This window comes from Heloderma suspectum, chromosome 7, assembly GCF_057233095.1.
Source record: "Heloderma suspectum isolate Gila_16-S chromosome 7, 16-S_ref, whole genome shotgun sequence".
Taxonomy (NCBI): Eukaryota; Metazoa; Chordata; class Lepidosauria; order Squamata; family Helodermatidae; genus Heloderma; species Heloderma suspectum.
This window is the reverse complement of record NC_139464.1, coordinates 26,701,093-26,713,311: the sequence shown is the minus strand read 5'-3', so window position 1 is coordinate 26,713,311 and position 12,219 is coordinate 26,701,093. Positions and strand designations below refer to the sequence as shown.

General features: G+C 44.9%; 1 protein-coding gene across 1 annotated transcript in view; it reads left to right on the top strand.

The window, feature by feature from the left end:
- TMTC1 (transmembrane O-mannosyltransferase targeting cadherins 1) overlaps positions 1-12,219 on the top strand; it is a 215,959-nt gene that overhangs the window by 184,925 nt on the left and 18,815 nt on the right. The window contains exon 14 of the mRNA XM_084809370.1: positions 5,187-5,289. Within this exon, the coding sequence (XP_084665496.1) occupies positions 5,187-5,289 (103 nt within the window). The remainder of the gene's footprint in view (positions 1-5,186; positions 5,290-12,219) is intronic.

The window sequence follows — 12,219 nt, the reverse complement described above, 5'->3', positions numbered from 1 at the left end:
ACTAATTTTAGTTTTCAGTGCTATTGGAGACATAACTATGATTGGGGATGTGTACATTCTGTGCAGGGGGTGGTGGATTGCACTAAAAATGTTAAAAATGCAAATAACTCTACACAAAAGGAACTCCAATTCTTTGCCTGAATTCTGCAACTTGTATAAATGATGCATGTTATGTTGCTTTTTGTATTTTGCCTAATCTATTCTGCTTCTGTTAGCGTGGAAGAAGCAAGGAGCTATGGAGGGCACAGCTAACCAGTGCAAATCCTCCGTTTCACCTGCCAAAAAAGTAGGCACGCAGAGGGATGTTGGACCTGAGCACGAGTTTGCCTTGTTTTTTGCGGTAACCACAGATATCTGATTCTTGCCTTTCTTTCCCATTTTTTAAAAAAGGGAAGGAAGGATTGTAGCAATTGGCACCAACACTCATCATGGTTAACAGCAACCAGCAAATTCCCTCAACATGTCCTCAAATGTTGCACCCATAGGAACAACTTAGGAAACTATCTTATACTGGTTAGAACCAGTGGAGGACAACTTGTGGCCCTCCAGATGTTTTGGCCTACAACTCCCATCAGCCCTAGCCAGCAGAGGCAGTGGTGAGGGCTGATGGGAGTTGTGGCCCTCCAGATGTTTTGGCCAACATGTTGCCCACCCCTGCATTAGACCATTGGTCCATCTAGTTCAGTATTGTCTACACCAATTTGCAGCAGCTCTGTAGGGCTTCGAACAGGCCTCTTTCCCAGCCCTACCTGGAGATCCAGGGAGTGAACTGAGACCTTCTCCACGCAAAGCATATGCTCTACCACTAAGCTGTAGCCCTTCCCCAAGGGAAAGGCCACTGCACACATCCTGTGCAAGGGAGACACACAACCTCTGTGTCTCCCTCTTCCTTCCCCAATAGAGGCAGGCGCCCCATTTTGTAAACACTTGATTTCAAACCCTTATCAAATAGCTCTCAGATCTTTTAATTTCCTCGTACATAGCTAAGGAAATTGAAAGTTTTGGGGGCTGGGGAAGAGAAGACGTGTTATACTTAATGGTTGCCTTCCCCAAGCTGGTGTCCATGCTGGCTGGGGATGATGGGGGTTATAGTTCCAACCCAAATGGAGGGCCCCAGGTTGAGGAAAGCTGCTTAATGTCAATAACATACCATAATAGGATCCCCACCACCGTGTTTTCATTCCCGTTGTTAAAATGTCTAGGTTGATAAGGCTAGCTAGAAAATACTGTGAGGGCTGGTAGGATAAGGAAGCCAGGGCATTGCCTTTGGAATTTTGACGCTGTCCAGCTTTATCTGCCCAGATGGAGCAGAAAGCCACCACCTCTGCATGCTAAGTTTTCTTCTTTGCAGCTGTGGAATAAGTAGGGCCGCTCCGCTGAACCATCTCCAGAGGATAAACGAAATTAATTGCTTTCAGTGACAACTGGCTTAAAGTGTATGGATTTTCAATAGTGTGGAACACTGGTCAAAAGGCCATTTAGAGCAATAACTAATATTGAGTCAAAGGGGTTGCAAGTCCAAAGCGGTCGCCCCTTAGCAGCTGTAACCTTCCTTGCAGCTGCAGGAATGATAGAAAGGCAACAGGAAAAGCTCATCCTTGATCTGCTTGTTCTGTACAGGTCCCTCAGGCATTATCTCAGGCGCTTTAAAAAAATGAAGCATCAGTATAGAATAAATGAGGTGAGAGAATGCTTCCAGACGAGGCTTTTATCACGCCATCACCCTCCTTCATTCACGGAATTTCACAGGGGGTTCAGATGCCGCCGCCGCCTTCCTTTTGTGACCCGCCCATGGTTTCGTACCATTTCTTGCATCTTTTTTCTCATCACAGAAAAAGAGGGAAAGACAGAATAGTGGCACAAAGTCTTTTGATTAGTAGCTCTCAGAGCCCTGCGGGAAGTATCCAGCGGGGCACTTCTGCCCCCACTGATTCTTTTCCACCCTGCCATTTCCATCATGCAAGCGATGGGTCCCGCTGACTGCATTGCGCAAGTGGGACCCACCGCTCATGCAAGGGAGATATAGTTCTTCCCAAGGGAAGTCCCAAAACACCCAGAAATGCTCGTTTCTGGGAGGAGGCGTGTTGGTAGAGCTCCCTTATGTGAGCTCTGCCGACTTGCTTCCTTCCAGAAACTAGTGTTTCCGCTCGTTTTGGGTTGCCCTGGAAGTGCTGTTGTGCAAGCAGTGGAGGCTGCTTACGTGACGCACTTGGCGGGGCGGAAGAGGATCAGCACGGCCGGAAGGGCCCCACTGGATTCTGCCCTCTGTCTGGAATCACCCACAGTCTTGGGGTACTATTTGGATTGTTTGGGTTTTTACTTGAGCCATCATTTAGAAAGGAAAGAAAGAGAGAGAGAGAGAGAGAGAGAGAGAAAGAAAGAAAGAAAGAAAGAAAGAGAGAGAGAGAGAGAAAGAAAGAAAGAAAGAAAGAAAGAAAGAAAGAAAGAAAGAAAGAAAGAAAGATCCTGTGCTATATAGATGTGCTGCAAGGAGGTGTTGTATATGACTAGTAGATTTTGAGAGTGAATTGGAATATACGTATCTCTTGGATTGCCATCCATATCGAGATCTCGCACAGATCCAGGTGTGTAGTACCAGGATATTTATTTATTTTGAAGATTTATACCCCAACTTTTTTATCAAATGTTTTTCAAGGTGGTTTGCAATGTACAACCCAGCAGGTTTTAGTCATCTAGTCAATGGATGGGCTAAAGTGTGCTTCCCTTCAATTCTGCATTGGCAGTTGGAGCAGAGTGCTATGTTTTGGCAAGGAACGAAGGGGGGTGGGTGGGGAAGCAAATTCCCTACAGCTGCTCCTTGTCTGGCTGACGGATGGGGCAGGCATGCTGCTTTTCCTGGAAAGCAAGGGGCGCAACCTCTCATTGTCCCCAAATTCTCTGGCTGATGGGTGAGACCAGAGTGTGCTTCCTTTCAGTGACACAGTAAATCGAGTGTACAGTGCTTACATCGGTGAGTAGTATTCACCATAAGAACCAGAACAGTCAGAATGGAGGGTAAAGCATCCTGTCTTGCTTTGGAGCTTGATAGGTTAAAAAAAGTGGCTCCCACCATCAGCTAATCCACAAGTGCATTTACCTTACAGTTTGCCCCTGTTCATGCCTTCCCTGCTACCACCCCCAGATCACTGCGGTGCCCCCCACCCAACTCTGCAGCATTTGAACAGAGTGGCAATGTTGCAGGGTGAGTCATCAGCTCAGCACTGGTATTAATACCAAAGGAAGTCCCATAGTACCTGCATGGAAGCCCCAACATCTCAAGTTTGAGTAAGGTCTCATACTCACATTACCTCAGCGACACTGCTCCTTCTCCCACTACTAGAGTAACATGTACCTCTGGTCCTCCTCCCTATTGCTAGTACCAGACCTTGGGGAAACTGGACATAGGAAGCTGCCTTAGTCAGGCCACTGGGCCATCTAGCCCAATATTGTCGACACTGACTGGCAGCAGCTCTCCAGGCTTTCAGGCAAGATTTATTCCTAGCCCCACCTGGAGATGTTGGAGATTGGACCTGGGACTTTTTGCATGCAAAGCATGTGCTCTACCATTGAGCTACAGCCCCTCCCCTAAAATATAAGAGCCTTTTTGAGGTAGGGCTTAGCCCTGATGTGCAAAGGAGCCACAACATGAGCATCTCCTGTGCGGTGTAGGGCTTCTCATGTGCCGTGGCGGCACAAGAAGGAGCAGTGCTGCTACAGCTCCCACACTGCCAGACTGACATCAGGATCGAGCCAAAGTCCTGTAAGCCATGCTTCGATGGAGTTTCTGCGAAGAAAAGGGGCTGATTTGGGAAGGGGAGTTAGAGGGAGCTTTTTGATTGCCTTAGTTGGTCCTGTGCAGCCCGTTACTCCCAGCAATCTAGGAATCTAAAATGAGCCTTGACGTTCCTTTGCTCCTGTAGTTGTAAAAGGGGCACTTAAGATTAATGTTCCATGCTCAAGGGAGTTGAGTTGTAAGTCAGTGTAATTACTCCGTCCTCTCCTCAAAAGGTGATTTTCAAACCAGAGCAGACTTGAAAAGAGAGCAGACTTACACAAGCCAGTCTTCCAGTGAGCCCCAAACTTAATTAAGAGTGTTCTGCTGCTTTTGAAGATATTTCACCTTTAATAAAAACGGCTTCTTATGCTCGGAAACCAGCATGGCTTTCTTGTGGGGTTTAAAGGATCATTGCAATCTTCTAGGTTTTTCCTAACCCCACTCCACCCTAAAAAATCCCCACTTTGTTTCCTTAGGAATGCTTAGCTCATCAAAACATCCCGAAGGTAGAGCTTGATTTGGTTGTACTCTCAAATTAGCCCACTGACCTTTTGCCAGTTTGCATTCTAGATGTATACCAGAGTCAGGGGAGATTGGTTTTGCTGCGGTGATACCTTTTAAAGAGAAACTGTGAGAACCCAAAGCTGTTATTCCAAGCCAAAATGATCCTGCAGAAGAGTATGGTTAGGGATGGGAAAGCAGTGATGTTTGAGATGGCTAGGATTCTTGAATGTCATCTCGCCGTTCATCTTGCGCCCAATTCCTGTTTGGGGTTGAGAATGCTGCTTGTTCTGCCTGAATGGGAAAATTGTGCAAATTGAGCAGCAATCAAATGTGAAATCTGCACAAATCCGTGCAACTTTCCTCCACATGCTAAAGCAGGGCTTTCAGTCTGCAGAGGACATTTGTGCAAATCAAGGACATTTGTGAAAATCGAGCTGGGAAAGTTGTGCAAAACGAACATGAGCTTGTGTCCAGCAATTTGCAAATATTTTTGTCAGACATGTTCTCACACTTGCAGTCACATTCGGGACTTTGAACAGGGCACGCTCACATGTTTTGTGAGCCAAAATGATATTCTCATACATCCCATAATATTGTAATGTGGAAGACTGCTGAAAGCCCTGGGATAGGATTTGGAGACTACCAGTGTCTACAGTTCATTCAGAAAACACCCCTTAAATTCATGGAACGCAGGAATCTGTTCCATATTAGCTCAGACTATTTGTCCAACTAGCCCACTATTATCTACTCTGGCTAGCAGAGGCTTTGCAGGGTCCTGAGCGGGAGACTTTCCACCATCTCCTACCTGATCCTTTTAACTGGAGATTTTAACCAGATACATTTGCAATTAGTAGCAAGGCTGACTGCCCCTTAGGTAACCATCTTTGCTAATTCTTTTTGCATTAAGGACCAATTAAAAGAAGCCGAGGAAGTATATCAGGCTGGAATAGAGAATTGTCCAGAGAGCTCCGATCTGCATAATAACTATGGGGTTTTCTTAGTTGATACTGGTAAGTAAAAAAGGAAGCCAGGGTGTATTGGGGGTTATTAAGACCTATTCTGAATGAATCGGAAGGGCCATGTAATTTAATCTGTGTCATTGTGAGACCCAGCAAAATAACTGAAAACTTATGTGAGCATTATTGTTGTCATCTGTAAAAAAAATAGAGTTGGACCAAAATTACTCACCTAGTTTTGTGTTTATTTTCCCTTTTGACAGTTTTCTGTTTTGACCATTTTGACACCCTACAAATATATTTGCATTTTGTTCCCCTGACTGCTGCTGCTTTTCTGTAGCTTTTACCCTCTTCTTTTCCCTCATTGTCTTTGCCTTCATTTGCCCTTACTGCCCTATGATTAACTGGGAGACCCTTATGGCTTTGCTGATGAGATCACAATGTTACATATGACATAATAATGTCACAGACATCTGTGAACAATATTGTGTTGAGTGCGGCAGCCAACCAACAGGCAAATGAAGCCAAGTCTGATGAGCATAAAGAAGAAAAGGGGCAAACGAAGCAGCAGAAGCTAGGGATACGAAAAGTGGGTGAACAGCATTGAAACAACGCAGATGTTTGGCAAGGTGAGTGTTTTACCCCTGCAACTGTTTCAACAATGTAAAACATTCTAGTTTCAAAATAAATATTGAAGTTAGTATCTGATGCAGCCCTAAAAATATAAGTAACTGGGGCTGCAATCCTATACAGTATTTCCTGTGTGTAAATCCCATTAAACTTAATGGGGATTACTTCTGAGTAGGCATGCATAGGATTGCACTGTAAGGCTGCAATCCTATGAACACCATCCTGGGAGTAATCCCTATTGAACTCAGTGAGACTTACTTCTGAATAGGCATGTATAGAATTGCACTGTACATGAATAAATACTGGTTTGGATCCAGATTGGCCATTCTGTGAACAGAAAGGCTCCTTCCCCTCACAGAGGTTACCAGGATCCAGCAGAGGCTACCTGGTGGAGGAAGGGGTCGTGGAGCCAGTTATTGCCAATTTCCCTCTCAGGCTGCTCTATAGGGTCCCCCGGCCTTCCAGGGCAGCTTTTCAGGAGGCTCAGGAGGGCTGCAGGGGGAAGGCAAAACTGTGAAGATCGCCTCCCCACCCCATTCCCCCAATGCGATCCAAGCGCTACTCTGGATCCAACCCTCTGAGCCTGCTCCTAGATTGGCTGGTCACACTGTGTGCATTTGGAAGGATTTGGAATTAGCAGTGATATCCAGCCTGTGACTTTCCCAGTGCGTGTTTATCTTTTCAACCCATTGCCTTCCTTTCTCTCCCTGGGCCTAGCCAAGGGCCATGGACCATGTCCTGATGATAATGCAGTATGACTACTCCAAGCCACAGATGCTCCAGCCACTTTCTGCAGCTGCTCCAGGGTGGCTAAAGAGCTCTTCAGCTTGAAGAGGCCGAGCACAGCTGCTGTAAAAGATATAAGGCAGGGCATGTTTTGGCCAAACACAAATGCTGTGACCGAGAGAGGAAGAATGTGTTTTTTTTCTCTGCAATACCGGTGACAGAATACAGAGTGCTTCATTTCTCTGCTGCTGGTTCAGATGCATCTTCCCATGATTTGGATTCCCTCCCTGGCACAGGCATAATAGAAAATGTTGCTACAGAGGGCCAACTGTTTGTTGGGCAAGTCTGAATAGGAGACAAAGAAAGTAAGCAACTCCTTTCACTTCTCAGAGTGGCCTCCTCCAGAACAGGCTTGAGACCCCTGGCTGAGCTATTGACTATTTATTTATTCATTTCATTTATTACATTTCCATACCACCTATCAGCTGAAGCTCTCTGGGCGGTTAACAAATGAAGGAAACGCAACCGCCTGGGCCTTGAGCTACTGCGATGACCAGAACTCAAAGCTAAAATGGGGGAGAAAGTACATTTAACACTTGGAAGAGCATCTTTTAAAAGCCGTAGGAGGAAAAGTCATTTTGGACAGCCTATCAAATTGTGGGTGATCTCTTGTCACCCTTGTATAGTGATGCTCTGAATGGATATAAGGCAGCAGGGAAGCTGGCAGGCTAGATGGGGACTTCCTGTGGCCAGAGGTTCCCCATCCCTGTGCTAGGGACTCTTTAATTTCTTTGCTGGGGAGAAAGAGAGGTACCAGTGATCCCTTTTTTGCACACACACAAATCTTTCAGTATCCTGTGGCCTGGCACAGCTTTACAAATCCATTATGTATGTTAGTATTCTTGGAACATTTATTCATTTCATATCTGTTCCACCTTTTTTGAAGGTGCTTGAGGGGGCACTAGAGATGTGAAAGGCCTAGAAGAAAACTGGAGAAATGGGGTGGGGGATATTTTTCCCCTGTTTTTTCCCCCCCAAAATTGGAAAAATTGAATAGCTTTGGATTATGAAATATTTTCTTTTAGAATTCAAGACAAAATATTTATATACTGTTACCCACCGTTTGCTGCTCCCAAAATGATTTCTAAAAACTATGTAATAAGAACACTTTTATAGAAAGACTAGAGATGTGAAATGTCTGGAAATAATGAAGCCATGGGAGGAAATGTTTTTAATCCTCTCTGCAAGATTCCCAGCATAGTTATTTCTTTAACTGCTTATTACAGTTATTGATCTAAAATATATTTTACTGATAGACATTTATGCTCAGTTTCCCAGCATGTGAGTAGAGTCAGCATTGCACATTCTTGACAGTAAATGTGCATTCTTGACAGTTTGGGTTTTGTTCTATAGAGTCCTGCGTTTCTGATGCTGTTGCAGTCATATAATGTAATTCTAATCTATTCAGACAATAATTACAAATTTACTAACTGAGCCTACTTTTAAAAGTTTAAAAATATAATAATAATTTTACGAGCAAACTAAATTATATATAAATAACTTTAGGAACTGAAAGCTGGCTTTATGTTCCTAAAGGAGCCCTCCCCAACCTGGTGCCCTCTGGATGTTTTGGACTACTTTGGATTCCTGACCATTGGCCATGCTGTCTGAGGCTGATGGGAGCTAAAGTCCAAAATATCTGGAGGGCACCAGGCTGAGAAAGGCTGTCCTAAAGCAACAAAGTCGCTTTAGATCTTAAGGAGTGCTAAAAAGAAAAGTATTGCTTATTTTTCAATTTTTCCCCAAATTTGTTTTTTTTCTGAAACCTGCTGGAAGAAACTGCTTTTTTTTCCCGTGGCCTCAAAATTTCCAGAAATTTTACATCTCTAGGTTGCATACATGATTCTCCCACCAATTTTAACTTCACCATGACCCTGTGAAGTAATTGAGGCTGGGAGATGGTGACTGGGCCAAGGTCACCCAGTGAGTTTCATGGCTGACTAGGGATTTGAATCTGGGCCTCCCCAGTCCTGGTCCAGCACTCTGGCATAGGCACTCTAGCATAGGCAACCCGGTGTTCTCCAGATCTTTTGTTGAATAGTTTGCTACCTTACCTTTTACAGGAAAAGCATATTTATATAGCAGCTCAGCTTTCTGCAACCTGGTGCCTGCCAGGTGTTTTGGGATACAACTCCCAGAACCCTACCACTGGCCATGCTGGCAGGGGTTTCTGGGAGTTGTAGTCCTAAACATCTGGTGGGCAAGAGGTTGCCTACCCCTGCTGTGACCACTACACCACATTAGCTCTCAATATAAACATGTACTCTGCCTTTCTCACAACTGTTCAAGGCAGCCTCTCAAAAAAAATGTATAAAACAATATAATGTATTGTAAAACAACTTTAAAACAATTTAAAAATCAAGATGACAAATATAAGCAGTTTAGAACAGCTAGATTTACCAGGGGATTTACCATATAGATTTAGCATATAAAAAACAGTAGAACATACTGCTTCAGAGAAACTAACCACTACCACACAATACAAAACATCAGTACTTACCCAGCAACATAAACAAGGAACAATCGATCATTAACCACCCAAAGCTTAGGTTGCATGGGTCAGAGTTCACCTAGTGCCTAAAGCAATCTTTCTCAAAGGGTTTGAAGTGGGATCCGCTTGTAAATCTACTCCTTTCAGGACCTGCCTGTAAACTAACTCCACCTTTTAGGCCGCGCTTTCTCCCTCTACAACAGAAAACACAAGAATATTATATCAGCAGTTAACTCTGAACAGGTTTTTATTTTAAATTGTTATTGTTAATGTGAATGTGAGTATAGGTATGAACAGCATGGGTGAGGAACCTACAGCCCTCCAGATGTTGTTGGACTTTGGCTCCCATCAGTCCCAGCCAGCATGGTCAGTGGTCCAAGGACATCTGGAAGACCACGGGTTCTCCACCCCCTGGCACTGCAGTATGTACTTGAATAGAATTTAAGCATGAGGTATAGAGAGGGAGCGAGCGAGCCAGTCTTTGGAAGGAACTGCACAACAGTGGTGCTGTCAGCCCAGTCAAAGAAAGAAAAAAGGCCCTGGAAATTGGGGGGAAACCCATCATTGTGCAACCCTCCCAGGAAAATGTCAGACCCACCATTTGAGAAACACTAGCCTAAAGGGTAGCAGAGATGGCACCAGGCATGCTGTGTATTGGGAGAAAGCAGGGTTGGCATAGTTGGGCACCTGCCAAGGGCCCACTGATAAGAGCCCCTGCAACCTGCTGTTTCACCTGCCTCTTGTTCTGGTCCAGACCATGGTGGAAGCATGAAGGAGGAGCAGTAGATGCCACTGCCTGCTTGTTCATTGCCACTTTGCCTGGCAAGCAAGCAGGTGGTATGAGCAATGAAGAAGAGGAGCAGCGGGTAGACTGTCTGAAGGAGAGGGCTCCATTGAGAGTGTCTTGCACAAGGACCCTCCAAAACCTGGAGCCAGCACTGGGAGGAAGGTTTCTGTGCAATTCTGCCTCTGTGTTGAGATCTTCCATTGTGGCCCTGCTCTGTGTGCTTTACCTTCAGAGGTAAAGTGGATAGTTGCAGCAGTCAGGACCTTTTCTGTGGTGGCACCTAGATGGAGGAAGACCTTCACCAGCTTCAAGGGGCAGTCACCCTCATTATTAACGTTTAGGCTGCAATCTTATACATACTTACTGGGAGCAAGTCCCATTGCACTCATTGAGGCTTACTTCTGAGTAGGCATGCATAGGATTGCACTGTCAGGCACTGCTTAAAATTTTGGCAGGGGTTAGGATTGTGCTCTTAATTTTAAAAAACCCTGATGAAATTATAGTAGCAGCTGTTAAAAGCAAGTCTATAAATATATAAATAAGGGAGAGCTAAACATTCACTCTGGCGTAATGGATTAAAAAAAATCTCAACCAGTCTGAAACTGAAACTTTTGTTTTACTACAATGAACTGTTTAAAAAGAAATTTAGTGGGTGGCTTTCTAGGCTTTTTTAGGCAGAAAGGTGGGAGAGACCTTTTCTAAATGAACAAATATTTATTTAATCGCCCCATTTTGTTGCAGTTGGGTTTGATTCCATTTACCTCCTGTTGTGAAGCTCATTGTAGCTGGTTAATAGCCCATGTATACCACCATGCCAGAGTAGCATTCATGTAGTAGATAAAATGCTTGTCTTGGCCTTACTGCAGTTTACATGAGAGGGCAAGCAGCTATTTCTTAGTTTGCAAGTGTGTTTGCTTCTCTGAGGATCTAGGAGGAGGTGAAGGAGTGGAATCACAGCCTTTTTTCCATTTAAAAATTAAACAAAACCTTCTAAATAGCTGTATTGAATGCAGCACCTGGCCACAGGAAGAAAATTGGGTAGGTAATCAAGATGGCCGTTTCTATTCTGTTCACGCAGCAAGATTATTAAAGTCTAAAGTCAGGGCCATAAGAAACACGAGGACAATTGGAGGAATATGTCTCTCACTCAGTTTTGCCCTCATACTGTCATACATCTCCTTACGCCCACGCTCCTCAAAGACATTTTTGACAGCACATGTGAAAAGCACAGCAATTAAAATGCTGGGGATTGTGACAAATCTTTCTCTTGCCAGCTGAGCCTTCCTGCCAGCAAAGGTGACTGAATAACCTGTTGCTATCAGCCCTGGCTCTTCCAAAGCCTTAAATTAAGGCCTTGGGATAAGATACTTAAAATAATACGAAACTGTTGCCACAATGCTCTGGTCCCCATGCCCTACTGTAACTAAGCTTAAGTACGTGGGACAGAAACAACATGCATTTTCCATCGCTTACCACTGTGTCCGCTTCCCTTCCTTTCTCTGTTAATCCCTGTATCAGTTTCTAATTGCAATGTTGTAATCCCATTCAAAGGTCCGCATAGTTAAAACAATGGTATTCCCCATAGTAACCTATGGCTGCAAGAGCTGGACCATATGGAAGGCTGAGCAAAGGAAGATAGATGCTTTTGAATTGTGGTGCTGGAGGAAAATTCTGAGAGTGCCTTGGACTGCAAGAAGATCAAACTAGTCCATACTCCAGGAAATAAAGCCAGACTGCTCACTTGAGGGAATGCTATTAAAGGCAAAACTGAAGTACTTTGGCCACATAATGAGAAGACAGGATACCCTGGAGAAGATGCTGATGCTAGGGAAAGTGGAAGGCAAAAGGAAGAGGGGCCGACCAAGAGCAAGATGGATGGATGACATTCTGGAGGTGACGGACTCGACCTTGGGGGAGCTGGGGGTGGCGACGGCCGACAGGAAGCTCTGGCGTGGGCTGGTCCATGAAGTCACGAAGATTCGGAAGCAACTGACCGAATAAACAACAACAAAATCCCATTAGGCAGAACAAGGTGGCTGCCTCAGGTGGCAGATGCTGTGGGGTGGAAAGTGGTGGCGAGATGTTGGAGAACAGAGCTGAGTTTGCCTCATGACCTGCCCTGCACCCCCTAAGCTGATGTGCTGCCCTCAGCTGCTGTAGAAAACACTGGCACCACCAGTGTTGCTGTAGCATTCTCCTGCCAGTCCAGTCAGCTTCTGAACATGGAATGGGAGAGGGCACCATCTTGTCTTTTGCCTTAGGCAGCAAAATGTCTTGAGCCAGCCCTGAG